This window comes from Leucoraja erinacea, chromosome 6, assembly GCF_028641065.1.
Source record: "Leucoraja erinacea ecotype New England chromosome 6, Leri_hhj_1, whole genome shotgun sequence".
In the NCBI taxonomy this organism is placed as follows: domain Eukaryota; kingdom Metazoa; phylum Chordata; class Chondrichthyes; order Rajiformes; family Rajidae; genus Leucoraja; species Leucoraja erinaceus.
Window position 1 is genome coordinate 44,719,012 of NC_073382.1, and position 18,896 is coordinate 44,737,907.

Sequence of the window (18,896 nt, forward strand, 5' to 3'; positions counted from 1 at the left end):
TTCAATCCTGACTCCAGGTACTGTCTGTGTGGAGTTTGCATGCTCTCACTATGACTACATGGGTGTCCTCCAGGTGTTCTGGTTTGCTCCCATATCACAAAGACATGCGGATTTTGTAGGTTAACTAGCCCCCTGTAAATAGCCCCTAATGTGTAGGGAGTGAATGAGAAAGTGGACTCAGAGGGCCTGTTTCCATGCTGTGTATTTCAATCGATCAATCAAATAGCTTCCGTGGTAGCCATCCTGTCCCAGTGCTGCACTAGAAGACTAGGCTGTCCTGGGAGTGGCCAACCAAAATCATTCAAATTGGGTCTGGGTTGCAAAGGACAATCACTCAATCTGGAAATAATTGCTTTTGTACATAATTTCAGATAATGTTACTTTCAAATGCCTTATTAAACAAGATATCAGTGATACAGTAGTGGTGTTTGAGGCTTTTAGATAGGCACATGAATATATGCTGGGAATGGAGGATTATGGATCATGTGCAGGTGGAGGAGGTTAGTTTAGCTTGGCATCATGTTCGGCACAGACAGTGTGGGCCGATGAACCTGTTCCTGTGCTCTACAGTTCTGCATTCTAATGCAACAATCCTCACCATTGTGCTGGAATGCCAGCCTAGATTTGTCATTCTAATTCAGAACCAAGTGTTCAATCAACTGAGCCATCTGTTGGAAAGATGTCATATGAGGAGAGACTGGGCTTGTATTCACTGGAATTTAGAAGGATCTTATAGAAACATATACAATTATAAAAGAAGTGGGTAAGCTAGATGCAGGAAAAATGTCCAGAACCAGGGACCACAGTCTAAGAATAAAGGGGAGGCCATTTAAAACTGAGATGAGAAAAAAATGTTTTCACCCAGAGAGTTGTGAATTTGTGGAATTCTCTGCCACAGAAGGCAGTAGAGGCCAATTCACTGGATGAATTTAAAAGAGAGTTAGATAGAGCTCTAAGGGCTAGCTGAATCAAGGGATATGGGGAGAAGGCAGGCATGGGTTACTGATTGTGGATGATCAGCCATGATCACAATGAATGGCAGTGCTGGCTCAAAGGGCCAAATGGCCTCCTCCTGCACCAATTTTCTATGTTTCTATGAGTCACAGGTAAGAGTTATTCACATAAAAATAGTATCAACTTACAGAAGGATTTTTGGTCAGGCCGACTTCCTGACCACACAAAGTGAGAACATTCACCAATTTTTCCCGTGTCCTTTTCTATAAAAGAGAACATAAAGTGTTAATATTAAAGCAAGATAATACTTTAGCATGTTTTTTCATATTATTTTATATCACCAGTACATTTCACCTCTAATTTCAACACAAAGTGCTGGTGATGCAGCAAATGAAGCATTTCACCCATACCTGTGAGAACTGGGGTCTCTTCCAGCTCACGGGAACTAAAACATTTGAATTCGAGCTCGATGAGGTGGATGAGGTGCTTCTTGTGACAGCGATAGCCCGAGGCTTTCCATCCCTCCCTGATGGACCATGCAAATCATCATAACTTCTTCCAATCACGGGAGTCTCCAAAATAATCAAGAGAAATATGTTAACTTCACATGTCAAACCACTAACACTACTTTTATTTACTTAAAAACATCTGGAAGTGCAAATGTAGAAGATACAATTAGTAAGTCTGCAAATAAGTCATTGGTAGGTTTGGAGGTAGTTAGTAAGTAAGGGTGGCACAGTGGGTAGAACTGCTGCCTCACAATGCCAGAGACCCGGGTTCGATCCTGACCATGTGTGCTGTCTGTGTGGAGTTTGCACATTCTCCCTGTGATCTTGTGGATTTCCTCCGGGTGCTCCGGCTTCCCCCCCCACCCCCCACATCTCAAAGATGTATGGGTTTGTATATTAAATGGCCTCTGTAAATTGCCCCTAGCATGTAGGGAGCAGATGAGAAAGTGGGATAACATAGAACTGGTGTAAACAGGTGATCTATAGTCGGCTTGGATCGGTGCACCAAAGGGCCTCTTTCCATGCTGGATCTCCAAACTAAACTTGCAGATTTGATTCAATGATTCTACTCCAGAACAATCTTGATCATTTGGTAAGGAGGAATAGAATTGGCAGATGAGAGTCAAGAGAGTCAAGAGTCAATTTAATTGTCATGGAACACAAGCCTGAATAATGTGAGGCAATGCTTTTAGGGAGGACTATACGGATAAGATATTTAGGAATAGGAATAGGAATACTTTGTTGTCACATGTAACTAGGCACAGTGAGATTCTTTGCTTAAATAAACAATGTATACAACTAGCAGCCACCTACGGCACCAACAAAGTTAGAAAGCATCAGAGCATATAAAGTACTGAGGAACAGAGGAACATTAGGGCATGTCCAAGGTTTCCTGAAGGTAATAGCACAGATTAATAAGGTGGTTAAAAATGAATACAGGATACTTGCCTTCATTAACTGCAGCATAGATTATGAGATCAGAGGGGTTATCATACAATTAAAAAAACACTTTAGTTAGATCACAGCAAGAGTACTGTGCTCAGATCGGGCAGCACGGTGGCACAGCACTAGATTGCTGCTTCACAGTGCAAGAGACCCGGGTTCGATTCTGACTATAGGTGCTGTCTGTGTGGAGTTTGTACGTTCTCCCTGTGACCATGTCGGTTTACTCCGGGTGCTCCAGTTTCCTCCCATATTCCAAAGATGTACAGGTTTGTAGTTAAATTGGGTTTGGTAAAATTGTACATTGTCCCTAGTGTATAGGATAGTGTTAGTGTACGGGATGATCGCTGGTCGGCATGGACTCGCTCGGCCAAAAGGCTCGTTTCCAACTGTATCTCTAAAGTCTAAAATCTGGTCACCACACCACGCGATTGCACTAGAGGGAAAAGGTGGGCAGACGGGGTTCATTAGAATGTTTCCTGTGATGAGGCATTTCAGCCATGAGAAGAAGTTGGATAGGCATAGTTTGTTTTCTTTGGAGCAGACAAAGCTGAGGGTGTTTGGGGTATACAAAATTATGAGGAGGATAGATAGTGACAAACCTTTCCTTTAATAGAGGCGCCTGCAGCTTAAAAAAAACAATGGATGAGAGACTTTTACAAAGGCACATGGATATGTAGGGATCATGTGCAGTCAGAAGAAAAAACTAACTTGGCAACATGTGTGGCATGGACGTTGCAGGCTACAGAGCCTATTCAGGTGCTGCACTGTTCTATGTTCTATGGGTATTTCAGTAGGATAAAGCAGGCCAAACTGTAACATTGTTAGTTTAGTTTAGTTTATTATCATCAAATGTACTGACGAACAATGAAAAGCTTTTATTTTTGCAAGCTATCCTGTCAAAGAAAAGACTATACATGAATATAATTGTGCCGTCCAGAGTGTACAGATGCAGGATAAATGGAATAATGGATTGTGTAACTTCAGGTAGCCCTTGCTTTCACTCTCCATCCCCTCCCCCTTCCCCTTCCCAGTTCTCCCACTAGTCTTACTGTCTCCACCTACATTCTTTCCTTGTCCCCTGACATCAGTCTGAAGAAGGGTCTCGACAAGAAACGTCGCCAATTCCTTCTCTCCATAGATGCTGCCTGTCCCGCTGAGTTACTCCAGCATTTTGTGTCTACTTAAAGTCCAATAAAGTCTGATTAAGGATAGTCCGCGTCTGCAATCAGGTAGATGGTAGGTCAGAACCGTTCTCTAGTTGGTGATAGGATGGTTTAGTTTTGTTTATTATTGTTACTTGTACCAAGATAGAGTGAAAAGATTTTGTTTGTATGCTATCCAGTCAAAGAAAAAACTGTACATGATTATTACAATCAAGCTGTCCACTGTGTACAGGTAAAGGATAAAAGGTACATAATTTAGTGCAAAGATATAACATTGAAGTTGCAATATTAAGTTATTGGCTTTGCACTGGAATAGATTTGGAAATGACGGAGTGGGTCAGAGACAAAACCTACCTCAGCGATGTCAAAGCGAAATTCTAGCGTCTTCCCCGGCAACTCTTGTGAGGCGTTTTTCCATATTCGATGCATATCCACTTGGGAAAGGTCACCATGACATGATGGTAAGACCAGACTTGCAGATCGACAGACTACTAGTTTAAGGATATTTAAGGCCTCTTTCCAGTGAGTACTCTGTAAAGGTTAAGGTAAGACAATTTATTTTCAAATTTCAAATATTTATGATAGATGAAAACCAGTCTGAAATTCACCCTCATACAAATATCAATAGCTTGGAAAGACAGATTGCTGGAGTAACTCAGCGGGTCAGGCAGCATCTCTGGAGAAAATGGATAGGTGATGTTTTGGGTCAGGACCCTTCTTCAGACCTTCCCCACAATCAGACTGAAACAGATTATGATTAGAAGCATCGTCAGAATAAGCATTTGGCCAGATTATGATTAGAAGCATCGTCGTCACCCCAACATAATCAAGACATATCGGGTCAGGCAGCATCTCTGAAGAATGGTCCCGCCCAAAACATCATCTATCCATGTTCTCCATGGATGCTTGCCTGACCCGCTGAGTTATTCCAGCTATCTGTGTCTTTCCTTGGCAAACCAGCATCTACAGTTCATTGTTTCTTAATATCAATAGCTTGTCCATTTCCAGTTAAGGTTCACAAATCTATTGTGGTGATTTTCACCTTTATTTTTCCCTCTTTCTGTTCCTTCGGGGATGGAATCCTAATTCCATCCAAAGTTGACAAAAGCTTTATTAGAGAGGGTGAAGCGAGTATGTGCTAGGTTGTGGCTCATGGTCATTAAGTAATTTGACTCTATTTGCTCTTTTATAGGCACCATGAATAGCAAATAATTTCCAGTGTACCAACCATGCATATATGTATTGCACCTGGTATCACTTCCAGATTTAGGGACAGTTTCTTCCCAGCTGTTATCAGGCAACTAAACGGGCATCTCACCAGCTAGAGAGCAGTCCTGACCTTCCATCTACCTCACTGGAGACTTTCGAACTACCGGACTTTATCTTGCTTTAATGTTGTATCCTTTATACTTATTTGTGCACCATGATCGTCTTGACTGTAATCATGTATTGTCTTTTCTTTAACAGGATAGCGCGTAAACAAAAGCTTTTCACCGTACCTTGGTACATGTGACAATAATAAATTAAACTAAACTAAAGCTAAACCTGTCAAGTTGTTGAGGAAATTAATGCAGGACATTAACGTCAACTATAATGAACAGCATTAGCAGATTGCAATGTTAATCGGTGTACAAATCTTATTTGGTGTAATAATTTTGGGGTTGAATGCTTTATGTAAAGCCCTCCTATATTCTGCAGCTTGAAGGACACTCTTTCACAAATAAATCATCATGCTATGATTACATACTGGGTGCTTTTCAGGGAGCCTGAAGTGTGCTAAAATTAGCAGCATTCTGTGTACTATGCGCTGATGAACTTAGCATTATAAGGATATGAACTAACCATTGATCCTTGATAAGAATGTGTTGGTAGCTATTCCATCTGAGTTAAGATAGACAATAATAAACTGCAGATGCTGATTGATACCAAAAATAAACACAAAGTGATGGAGTAACACAGTGGGTCAGGCAGCATCTCTGGCGACAAAACGATGGGTGATGTTTTGGGTAGGGACCTATCTTCAGGTTGGAACATCACTTATCCATGATCTCCAGAGATGCTGCCTGACCCGTTGACTTACTCCAGCACTGTATATCTATCTAAGACTGAGAATTAGCTGGTTACATGTTGAGCAAAACAAGCCATAAAAGGGGTGGGGTGTGGCAAGGTTATTATCAGGTCTCTATTGACCCAGAGTGTTCAAGGAGTAATCCTCTTGCTTAAGCTTTGGTGGACAACAATATAATACATATATCAGGGTTGTATTAGCTGGGCGCTTGCACTGGTGAGGTGCCAGAAGATTGGAGGATAGCAAACGTGGATCACTCATTGAAGAAGGTTAGTGGATTAAGTCAGACGATTATAGTGAGTCTTATGTCAGTGGTAGGGAAGTTATTGGAAAAAAATTCTGAGGGACAGGATCAATCTACACTTGCAAAGGTAAGACATTGTCATGGATATTCAGCCTTATTTAGCCAAAATTGTATACCAACATTGTTGTGAAACTGATTGGCAATTTCTGCAGAACAATCGCTTCTTTCTTACAGCTTGCTCTTGCAGCTAGAACTGTATGTAGTCACGAGCACAGTCTGGCTAGTCTCCCTTCCTGAAGATGGCTACAATTACAGCATCTCTGAGGTCTCCAGTATAACCTGCTCTTCCAAGATTGTGGATTTGATATATATGCTGTTCTTACTGTAGTAACTACTGAGAATGTCTCTGCTGTATTTTACAAAGTCACCTCAGGGTCCCATTCAACAACCTCCCTCTTGTGCCCATAGACCTACTGCCCAAATCACAGTGTGGATTCCACTCACACAGAGGCACAGTGAACATCACCTTTATTGTAAGTCACCCTCAAGAAAAATTTAGGGAGCAATGCTAACCACTGTACATGGCCTTTTTTTTTACCTCACTAAAACTGTTAACTTTATCAAGGGGAACTAAGAAACACTTCTCAAATTTGGCTGCTCACAGAAATCTTACATGCACTTCATGATGGTAGATGCCATAGTTCTAGTAAACGGTTCAGCAGCAGAGCTAATCTCAGTTAAGAAAAGTGTCAAACAAGGCTGCATCATTGCCCAATAATGATTTTTCCTGCTGCACAATTTCATGCTTCAAACTCCTACAAGAATGGAACTAATTTTCAGGTCTGTGTAGTAAAGAACTGCAGATGCTGGTTTAAATCGAAGGTGGACACAAAATGCTGGAGTAACTCAGCGGGACAGGCAGCATCTTTGGAGAGAAGGAATGGGTGACTTTTCGGGTCGAGACCCTTCCCAGGGGAGTGGGCGGGACAAAGATAGAATGTAGTCAGAGACAGTAAGACTGGTGGGAGAACTGGGAAGGGGGAGGGGATAGCGAGGAAAAGCAAGGGCTATTTGAAGTTAGAGAAGTCAATGTTCATACTGCTGGGGTGTAAACTACCCAAGCAAAATATGAGTTGCTGTTCCTCCAATTTGTGCTGGGCCTCACTCTGACAATGGAGGAGGCCCAGGTCAGATTGGGAATGGGATGCGGAGTTGAAGTGTTGAGCAACCAGGAGATTAGGTAGGTTCAGACAGACTGAATGGAGGTGTTCAGCGAAATGATCGCTGAGCCTGCGCTTGGTCTCACCGATGTAAAGTAGTTAACACCTGGAACAGAGGATACAGTAGCTGAGGTTGGATGAGGTGCAAGTGAACCTCTGTCTTATCTGGAAAGACTATTTGGGTGATTGGATGGAGCCGAGGGGGGAGGTAAAGGGTCAGGTGTTGCATTACCTGTGGTTGCAGGGGAACGTACCTGGGGAGGGGGTGGTTTGGGTGGGAAGGGATGAGTTAACCAGGGAGTTGCGGAGGGATGGCCTCTGCGGAAAGCAGAAAGGGGTGGAGATGGGAAGATGTGGCCAGTAGTGGGATCCCTTTGGAGGTGGCGAAAATGTTGAAGGAGTAAATGCTGTATGCGATGGCTTGTGGGGTGGAAGATGAGGACAAGGGGGACTTCTGTCCTTGTTGTGAATGGGGGGAGGGGGGAGCAAGAGCGGAGCTGCGGAATATCGAGGAGACCCTAGTGAGAGCCTAATCAATAATGGAAGAGGGGAACCCGTTTCCCAAAGAATGAGGACATCGCCGATGCCCTGGTATGGAAAACATACTGGGTGCAAATGCGGCATAGACGGAGGAATTGGGAGTAGGGTGGGAAGAAGTGTAGTCCAGATAGCTGTGGGAGTCAGTTAGTTTGTAGTAGATATAATAGATTTTCAGGTCCAATAGGATGCAAGAAGGAAATTCAATCCAATTGTTCCAATTCATAGAGTCAGATTCAGATTCAGATTCAGATTCAATTTTAATTGTCATTGTCAGTGTACAGTACAGAGACAACGAAATGCATTTAGCATCTCCCTTGAAGAGTGACATAGCAAACGATTTGAATAAATAATAATAAGTGTCCGGGGGGGGGGGGGGGGTGATGATTGGCAGTCACCGAGGTATGTTGTTGAGTAGAGTGACAGCCGCCGGAAAGAAGCTGTTCCTCGACCTGCTGGTTCGGCAACGGAGAGACCTGTAGCGCCTCCCGGATGGTAGGAGGGTAAACAGTCCATGGTTGGGGTGAGAGCAGTCCTTGGCGATGCTGAGCGCCCTCCGCAGACAGCACTTGCTTTGGACAGACTCAATGGAGGGGAGCGAGGAACCGGTGATGCGTTGGGCAATTTTCACCACCCTCTGCAATGCCTTCCGGTCGGAGACAGAGCAGTTGCCATACCATACTGTGATGCAGTTGGTAAGGATGCTCTCGATGGTGCAGCGGTAGAAGTTCACCAGGATCTGAGGAGACAGATGGACCTTCTTCAGTCTCCTCAGGAAGAAGAGACGCTGATGAGCCTTCTTGATCAGAGTAGAGGTATTGTGGGTCCAAGAGAGGTCATCGGAGATGTTGACTCCCAGGAACCTGAAGCTAGAAACACGTTCCACCTCCGTCCCGTTAATGTGGATGGGGGTGTGCGTGCCGCCTCTGGACTTCCTGAAGTCTACAATGAGCTCCTTGGTCTTCTTGGAGTTAAGGGCCAGGTTGTTGTCAGCGCACCATGCTGCTAAGTGCTGGACCTCCTCCCTGTAGGCCAGCTCATCGTTGTTGCTGATGAGGCCAATCACCGTTGTATCATCTGCATACTTGATGATGGTGTTAGTACCATGTACAGGTGTGCAGTCATAGGTGAAGAGGGAGTAGAGGAGGGGGCTCAGCACACAGCCCTGTGGAACGCCGGTATTCAGGGTGAGGGTTGAAGAGGTGTGCTTGTCTAACCTCACAGACTGGGGTCTGTTGGTTAGAAAGTCCAGTATCCAGTTGCAGAGGGAGGGGTCGATGCCCAGGTTACCGAGTTTGGTGATCAGTTTTGATGGTATAATGGTGTTGAATGCTGAGCTGTAATCGATCAACAGCATTCTCACGTAAGTGTCTCTGTTGTCGAGGTGGGAGAGGGTGGAGTGAAGTGCCGTTGAGATGGCATCCTCCGTACTCCTGTTCTTGCGGTAGGCAAACTCATAGAGTCATAGAGTGATACAGTGTGGCAACCGGCCCTTCGGCCCAACTTGCCCACACCGGCCATCAATATCCCATCTACACCAGTCCCATTTGCCTGTGCTTGGTCCATATCCCTCCAAACCTGTCCTATTCATGTACCTGTCTAACTGGTTCTTGAAAAATGGGATAGTCCCCGCCTCAACTACCTCCTCTGGCAACTTATTCCATACACCCACCACCCTTTGTGTGAAAAAGTTACCCCTTGGATTCCTATTAAATCTTTTCCCCTTCACCTTGAACCTATGCCCTCTGGTCCTCGATTCCCCTACACTGTGCATCTACCCAATCTATTCCTCTCATGATTTTGTTCACCTCTATAAGATCACCCCTAATCCTCCTGCACTCCATGGAATAGAGACCCAGCCCACTCAACCTCTCCCTATAGCTCACATCCTCTAGTCCTGGCAACATCCTCATAAATCTTCTCTGAACCCTTTCAAGCTTGACAATATCATGCCTATAACCAGGTGCCCAGAACTGAACACAATATTCTAAATGTGGTCTCACCAATGTCGGTCCCATCTTATACAACTGCAACATGACCTCCCAACTTCTATACTCAGTTCAACAGAGAATGCTTTCATCTGAAGAGATCACAGTAATCAACAGAAAACAGCATGTAATCTCAATTATCACCATTGCAATCCCTTAATTGTTAAATAGTAAGTATTAAAATTACACCAACTGTCAGCCCAATAAATCTATTTCATTATATGGAACATGTTTCATTATTGAAACACTGATTGATTCTGTTTGATATTTTTGGTTTGCCATTTGTCATCAAACGTCATGAACGCCAGAAGCAAAAACAGAATTGTTTGTTGATTAATATTTTACCTGAATAAATTTCTCAATGATCTTCAGGACTTCCATGTTGAGTTGCTTGACAGGTATAGATGCTAGGTCTACATGGCTCAGAAGACTGTAAATGATTTGCAATAATGACTGTTGCATATTTGGAAGTCCTTTGTCCAAGAGCTGTTAGGTCAAAAGTGCACTAATCAGTTCATGTAAAAGTTGATTTCACCTTTTATTGATCATCTATTATGATGTTAATTGAAATACAATTTTAATATTCTCAAAACTGGATTAATAACGTTAAATGAGCAAATATAGGTTAAACAACCACTTGTACCTGGCCTCCCTTTTGATCTTTATCCCCAATGTTGCTATCCTGCCCTTGATTCCATTAATACATCCCAAAATCTAAGAGAACATCCTCAGTAACTGAGTATACTGATCTCCACTATTCTTTTGGAAAGAGAAATGCAAAGACTCACTAAATTTTGAGTAAAGATATTTCTTCTCATGTCTGCCCTAAAGAGCCAATACATTTGCTTGAGTTTTTGACCACAGATTTTATGCATTTTAACTGGCTAAGGTATATAGAACCAGGGGTGAGAAGATTAAAACATGGGATCACACATAGAAGATAGAACATAGAACATTACAGCACAGGAAATTGCCCTTCATCCCATAATGTTTGTGCCGGACATGATGCCAAGTTAAAGTGATCTTATCTGCCTGCACATAGTAGTAAGTAAGTAAGTAAGTAAATTTTATTTATATAGCACGTTTACACTCCAGCGTCGGGTGAACACTGCACATGATCGATATCCCTCTATTTCTTGTACATTAAATATGTGCCTATTTGAAAGTCTCTTAAATGCCACTATTGTATCTGCCTCCACCACCACTCCTGGTAATACATTGCAGGCCATCACCACTCTCTGTGTAAAAACTTGCCCCTCACATCTCCATTAAACTTTCCCCATCTCATCTTGTAGCTATGCCCTCTGGTCTTTGACATTTCCACGCTGGGGAAAAAAGTTCTGACTGTCAACCCTGTCTATGCCTCTCATAATTTTCTTCTTTATACTTTTATCAAGTCTCCCCTCCATCTCCGACGTTTCAGAGAAAACAATCCAAGTTTATCCAACCTCTCATTGTAGCTGAAACCCTGATCTAGGCAATATTCACATCCACATCTAAAAAATACAAACAACATGTAAATAATGCAAAATTGTAGTTGAAAAAGTATTGCATGTACCTCTGCCATGTAGGTAACCAAGTTCAAAGTGATGTCAGTGAATGATTCATGAAGGTAACGGCAAACAACATTGACCCATGTAGCACAATCTCGTGTATAGCTGTGGGTCTTGTATAAAGTCATCACATGTGCTAAGTTTGAAAGCTTAGGATTTTTTTCCTCAATACAAACCTAGTGAACAATAGAATTTAAAAAAAAAATCAATGTTTACATTGTAAAACATCTTGGCTTTATAAACAATCAGCTTGCTGTACCACAAACCTGGGCTATTCGATCAGCAGTATCTTTGCAAAATGGAGTTGGGTTATCAAAGTGTTGAATCAAATGTGGAAGGAGGCAAAGAACGTTCAATGGGAATCCTGAAACAGGGAAATGATGGAAAGATTATTACACCATCACTCCATTTCAATCACCTTCTAAAGCTAAAGCTAAAGCTAACTTCTTGCTAGATTTCAAGTACTTATCAATAAAATGAAATTTGAAAAAGATGAGCTTTAAAATGTCTGATGCTGAACATAAGGGTGGCAGTGACACAGCGGGTTGAGTTGCTGCCTCACAGCGCCAGACTCTCTGGTTTGATCCTGATGTCAGCTGCTGTCTTTGTGGTGTTTGTACATTCTCTCTGTGACTGTATGGGGTTGTTCCAGTTTCCTCCCACATCCCAAAGATATGCGGGCTTGTAGGTTAATTGGCTTCTGTAAATTGTCCCTAATGTGTACGATGTGAAGCTGGGATAACATAGAACTAGTGAACAGGTGATTGATGGTCAACGTTGACTTGGTGGGCCAAAGGGCCTGTTTCCAAGCTGTATCTCTAAACTAAACTAAACTAAACTAAACACTATTGATAGAATATAGAACAGTGTAGCACAGGAACAGGCCATTTGATCTGTAATGTCTGTGCCAAACATGATGCCTGGACCAAATCTTATCTGTCTGCACATAATCCACATTCTTCCATTCCCTGCACATCCATACACCTATCCAAAAGTCCCTTATCATTTAAATATTTTACAATCTATAGCCATACAAATATCATAAATTATTTAAGGAGCAGATTATAAATCACTGAATAACATTGAAAACTGTGCAATTTACATAAGTAGGTTTCCTTAATTTCATAGAAAATAGAATAGTACAGCATAGGAAGAGGCCCATTGGCCCAAAATGTCTATGTTGAACATGATGCCATGTTAAACTAATCTCTACCTGCAGGTGATCCATATTCCTCTATTCCCTGCATTTCCACATGCCTATCTAAAAGCCTCTTAAATGCCATTACTGTTTCTGCCTCCACCATCACCCCTGGCAGCCCTTCATGCTTCTAGCAAACTATAAAGGTTTTATCATGGATGACATTTTGCTATAAATTTGAATTGAGGTCATTAACCCAAAGGGAACCTAAAATATTACTATGATCAATAAATGCATTGAAATTCACCCCATGGAGTAGAGTTACAGTGCCCTCCATAATGTTTGGAACAGACCCATAATTTATTTATTTGCCTCTACTCCACAATTTGAGATTTGTAATAGAAAAAAATCACATGTGGTTAAAATGCAAATTGTCAGATTTTAATAACGGCCATTTTTATACATTTTGGTTTCACCATTTAGAAATTACAGCAGTGTTTATACATAGTCCCCCCATTTCAGGGCACCATAATGTTTGGGACACAGCAATGTCATGTAAATGAAAGTGGTCATGTTTAGTATTTTGTTGCATATCCTTTGCATGCAATGACTGCATGAAGTCTGCGATTCATGGACATCACCAGTTGCTGGGTGTCTTCTCTGGTGATGCTCTGCCAGGCCTGTATTGCAGCCATCTTTAGGTTATGCTTGTTGTGGGGGCTAATCCCCTTCAGTTTTCTCTTCAGCATATAAAAGTCTTGCTCAATTGGATTCAGATCTGGTGATTGACTTGGCCACAACAATTGACCATTTTTTTAGCTTTGGAAAAACTCCTTTGTTGCTTTAGCAGTATGTCTGGGATCATTGTCTTGCGGTAGAATGAACCACCGGCCAATGAGTTTTGAGGCATTTGTTTGAATCTGAGCAGATAGGATGTGTCTATACACTTCAGAATTCATTATGCTACTACCATCAACAGTTGTATCATCAAATGAAGATAAGTGAGCCAGTATCTTCAGCAGCCATACATGCCTAGGCCATAATACCCCCACCACCGTGTTTCACAGATGAGGTGGTATGCTTTGGATCTTGGGCAGTTCCTTCTCTCCTCCATACTTTGCTCTTGCCATCACTGGATATAAGTTAATCTTCATCTCATCTGTTCAGAAGACCTTTCTTCCAGAACTCTTTTAAGTACTTCTTGGCAAACTGTAACCTGGCCATCCTATTTTTGCAGCTAACCAGTGGTTTGCATCTTGCAGTGTAGCCTCTGTATTTCTGTTCATGAAGTCTTCTGCAGACACTGGTCATTGACAAATCCACACCTGACTCATGAAGAATGTTTCTGATCTGTCGAACAGATGTTTGGGGATTTTTCTTTATTATAGAGATAATTCTTCTGTCACCAGCTGTGGAGGTGTTAATTGGCCTGCCAGTCCCTTTGTGATTAGTAAGCTCACCAGTGCTCTTTCTTCCTAATGATGTTCCAAACAGTTGAATTTAGTAAGCCTAAGGTTTGGCTGATGTCTCTAACAGTTTAATTCTTGTTTCAGTCTCATAATGGCTTCTTTGACTTTCATTGGCACAACTTTGGTCCTCATGTTGATAAACAGTAATAAATGTTTCCAAAGGTGGTGGAAAGACTGGAGGAAAGACTAGGTGCTGAGAGCTCTCTTATATCTGCATTAAGGAGGCAATTATTGTGCACCTGAGCAATTGCGAACATGTGTGAAACCATGTGTCCCAAACATTATGGTGCCCTTAAATTAGGGGACTATGTATAAACACAGCTGTAATTTCTACATGGTGAAACCAAAATGTATATAAATGGCCTTTAATAAAATCTGACAATGTGCACTTTAACCACATGTGATTTATCTATTACAAATCTCAAATTGTGAAGTACAGAGGCAAATAAATAAATGACGGGTCTTTGTGCCAAACATTATGGAGGGCACTGTGAATGCACCACATTTTGCCTTAGATCTGTGTACTAGTCCTCTGAAAATCTTTCCGATTCCGATTCCACTTACATTGTCATTGTCAGTGTACAGTACAGAGACAACAAAATTGCAATTTCATTAGGGGAGGCACAGTTGTGCAGCGGTAGAGTTGTTGCCTCACAGCACCTGAGACCTGGGTTCGATCCTGACTCCAGGTGCTGTCTATATGTTTTCCCTGTGACCCCTCAAGTTTTCTCCAGCTGCTCCCGTTTCCTCCCACACTCCAAAGATGTACAGATTTGTAGGTTGATTGGCTTCTGTAAATTGTAAATTGGCCCTGGTGTGTACGGGGTGATCGCTGGTCGGCACAGACTCTGTGGGCTGACGGGCCCGTTTCCACGCTGTATCTCTAAAGTCTAAAAATGTTAATGGGTCTTCTTATGGCTGTGTTAATTAAATACAATATTGAGCATTTGTTCAAACAACTAATAAATGCTAAAAACATTCAATGACAAAAGGTCACTTCAACATAAACAGTATTATTTCATAATCAGAACTAACTTGTGCATTTACCGATTGCTTGTGTTAAATCTACCACTGGTATTCGAGAAACAGCAGTTAGCTCACTAAAGAGCTGTAGAGTGAGGTCTGTGGTAGACAGGGAGGTAAACCCTTTTAGCAACAGCTGTTGTAACCCAGAGAAGTTAGTCCATTTCAGCTGTCCTTGTAGCTTTTCAAGTCTCTCTCGTGTTTCTGTCTTGTCCAAAGGAAGATGAATCAGAAGTTTAATTAGCAATCGCTGTGCCATTTGATATTCAAATTCAAAATCTGACTCCATCAAAGCCACAGAAGACCAGAAAAGCGTGGCTAATAGATTCATAGGATTATTAATATTTGTAGGATCAATTATGTTGTCTTTAAGGGAGGATGAGCTTCGGGTTTTCAACACGACCTGCTGCCCATTTGCCTGGATTCTATCCAATGTAGCACTACGTGGCGGATCAGAAGATCGGTCTGAAACACCAAATTTCTTTGGCACAGAGAAGCTTCTCTGGTGTCTGCTGCGTTCAGCAGTAATTCCACCACTGCCCAATATGCCCGAGGTCAGGTTTAACTGCCCAGTACTCTTTCGGCTTGATGCCAGCTTAGTATTCATCATGAAGTCAGGAGAGGATGATCTAAGAAAAATAAACAAAGAGATAAATAAAGTCAGAGTCATCCAAGGCGGCCCATCTAAGCTAGCCCCATTTGCCTGCCTGCGTTTTTCCCAGATCTCTCAAAATCTTTCCTATTCATGTACCTGTCTTTTAAATGCGGTTATAGTGTTAAATATAATATAATTCACAGATAATTACTTGTAGTAATAATGGTATGTAATAATTCTACATCTGGTATGTACATCAGCAAATATTTTCTTGAAATATCATATCACACATAAAACACAATGGAGGTAAAACTTCTTACCGTGATAGAACAGCTAACAGATCACTGTTCTTCAAACAGTCTGCCAAATTGTCAACTCCTGATTCCAGTGTAAGAAGTGCTTCCATTACATAGCCCTGGCATAATAATAATATTGAATTGTTCAGTTTAGTAAGCAATAATTTTTAACAAGTTCTTCAACAGATTCAATTCATCTTTTGTATGATAATTCTATCCAAGTAAATTTGAAATTACTTTACTGAGTAAAGCTTGCTAAATAATCATACAGCCCCACAAAATAATCCCAGTTGTGGTTCAACTGCTTTAAGCCTCCTTTGCGGGATCAAGGAAAGAGCGTTCACATCGCGGCCCTGTTTCCACCAATCTTTCCATCACTATGCACAAGAAGCGACAAGACAAATACCATTGTATGAAGATGCCGGAAGTGTGTTCATCTCTGGCTGAACAACTACTAATCTTGCGTGTGGGCTCGATAAGAAGAGCCTCCTTTGCTATTTTGGAGTGACACAGTTCCACTCAGAATTTCTCAGCCACACTAAAAGTAAGTGGCATTGATGTACCTGGAGAGGATAAGATGACCTAAGACTACAAAGTCTTATATATACATATCATTAATACAAATTATTTTTAAAGATAATAGATTTCCTGGTTTCATGTGAGATTTGATCATAAGCACCGACTTTGTGAAAAATGATAATAACAATGTTAGACCATAAATAGATGAGCTATTTAGTATTTAATTTAAAATACTTAAGCTTGAAAATTCCTCTTGGAAATACTTGTGGAGTTGTAAGCAATTATTAGTGCTCATATTTCTACTACTCAGTTTGTTTTTGTAGACAAATAGGTGCCAAACACATATAATGTAATAGTGTCACATCACACAAGCTTCTGTACATCAATCTAGCTATTAAGTTTGTCGAGGTGGCATGATGGCGTAGCGCTTTATAGTGCCAGAGACCCGAGTTCGATCCTGACCACGGGTGCTGTCTGTACAGAGTTTGTGCGTTCTCCCTGTGACCTAGGTTTTCTCCGGGTGCTCCGGGATTCCTCCCACACTTCAAAAACATGCAGGTGTGTAGGTTAATTGACGTCTGTAACTTGTCCCTAGTATGCAGGATATAACTAGTGTATGGGTGATCATGGTAGGTGCAGATCTGATGGGCCGATGGACCTGTTTCCATGCTGTATCACTAAACTAAACTGTTGATACGCTGAACTAATGGGTGTCACAAAAAAAAGCACTTTAATTCTGGTGCTGGGTACTCATGACAACTTTCAGAGAGAGGGTTAAATAACCGTATAACCATATAACAATTACAGTACGGAAACAGGCCATCTCGACCCTTCTAGTCCGTGCCGAACACATAATCTCCCCTAGTCCCATATACCTGCGCTCAGACCATAACCCTCCATTCCCTTCTCATCCATATAACTATCCAATTTATTTTTAAATGATAAAAACAAACCTGCCTCCACCACCTTCACTGGAAGCTCATTCCACACAGCTACCACTCTCTGAGTAAAGAAGTTCCCCCTCATGTTACCCCTAAACTTCAGTCCCTTAATTCTCAAGTCATGTCCCCTTGTTTGAATTTTCCCTACTCTCAGTGGGAAAAGCTTTTCCACGTCAACTCTGTCTATCCCTCTCATCATTTTAAAAACCTCTATCAAGTCCCCCCTTAACCTTCTGCGCTCCAAAGAATAAAGCCCTAACTTGTTCAATCTTTCTCTGTAACTTAGTTGCTGAAACCCAGGCAACATTCTAGTAAATCTCCTCTGTACTCTCTCTATTTTGTTGACATCCTTCCTATAATTAGGCGACCAAAATTGTACACCATACTCCAGAATTGGCCTCACCAATGCCTTGTACAATTTTAACATTACATCCCAACTTCTATACTCAATTGATAACAAATTGATAACATAGTCAATCATTGTCAGTTAGATGACAAACTGCTGGCACTACAATGTTCATCTTAATTACTGTGGTGGATGCAAAGAAACTGTAATTAACTCCTTGACCATCAGAGTGTTTTTACCCCCTTGCTTGACATTTTTGACAGAAAATAAATGACCCTATAAATACATTCCTGCACAAATATTAAAACAGTCAACAAACTAAATTTGCTGTACGAATTGGAAGAGGATAAAATTAAGGTCATTATTTTTACAGAGGCTAATTAACCTAAAATCCTGCACGTCTTTGGAATGTGGGAGGAAACTGCAGGACCAGGAGGAAACTGATGCAGTCACAATTATATAAAAAACCACATGCGCAGTAGATATTCAAGCTACATCACCATGTGGGAAATTATTCAAAATGTGAGTTTCGTTTAGTTTGTTGACCGCTGAATCAGATATTAATTGTGTACCTGAACTTCATCACCGTGTTCTCCTATGACTTCCACTAGTCTTGATAGGAGGTCAGATAAGGCATGCGCAGATAGAGGCTGCTTCAAAGCCCTGAAGATTTGGAACGACCGACCTGCATAATGCCTCGATGAGCTCGAAAGTGCAGTCTGTAGAGCAACTTCACTCAATCGTTGTTCCATACAGCAACCTGGGATAAAACAGGGAGACCATGTATTATAATTATTATAAATTGCAACAATTTTAATCCAAAAAGAATACCAACGGTTTTAAAAATATTGTATATTATAGAATCATAGTCATAGAGTGATATAGTGTGGAAACAGGCCCTTCGGTCCAACTTGCCCACACCGCCAACATGTCCCAGCTACAATAGTCCCACCTGGTCCATATACCTCCCAACCTGTCCTATCCATATACCTGTCTAACTGTTTCTTAAATGTTGGGGTAGTCTCTGCTTCAACTACCTTCTCTGGCAGCTGGTTCCATGCACCCACCACCCTTTGTGTGAAAAAGCAATCCCCAGATTCCTATTAAATCTTTTCCAAATTCACCTTAAACCTATGTCCTCTGGTCCTCGATTCACCTACTCTGGGCAAGAGACTATGCTTCCACATGACCTCTTCCTCTCATGATTTTATATATGATGACACAATTTTATACATGATTTTATGTTAAGTAATAGAGTGGAAAAATCCTGTAAATTGCTATCTCAAAAACAACTTTTAATTTAACGTGGAATTGGCACAATGTACAAAGTGTACCTTGTATGTAGAAACAAGGAACTGCAGATGCTGGATTATACAAGGGCACAAAGT

At 41.6% G+C, this 18,896-nt stretch overlaps 1 protein-coding gene across 5 annotated transcripts in view; it reads right to left on the minus strand.

Moving 5' to 3' along the window:
• Positions 1–18,896, minus strand: part of LOC129698033 (protein furry homolog) — a 190,382-nt gene that overhangs the window by 32,768 nt on the left and 138,718 nt on the right. For all 5 annotated transcript variants that reach the window (XR_008723609.1, XM_055636862.1, XM_055636861.1 and 2 more), the window contains exons 42-50: positions 18,081–18,268; positions 15,727–15,821; positions 14,836–15,440; positions 11,448–11,545; positions 11,187–11,357; positions 9,974–10,114; positions 3,926–4,102; positions 1,365–1,526; positions 1,143–1,217 (exon numbers count right to left, since the gene is read on the minus strand). Coding sequence is in view for 4 of the 5 variants with exons in the window: in XM_055636862.1 (XP_055492837.1) it covers positions 1,143–1,217; positions 1,365–1,526; positions 3,926–4,102; positions 9,974–10,114; positions 11,187–11,357; positions 11,448–11,545; positions 14,836–15,440; positions 15,727–15,821; positions 18,081–18,268 (1,712 nt within the window). In the remaining variant the exon portion in view is untranslated. The remainder of the gene's footprint in view (positions 1–1,142; positions 1,218–1,364; positions 1,527–3,925; positions 4,103–9,973; positions 10,115–11,186; positions 11,358–11,447; positions 11,546–14,835; positions 15,441–15,726; positions 15,822–18,080; positions 18,269–18,896) is intronic.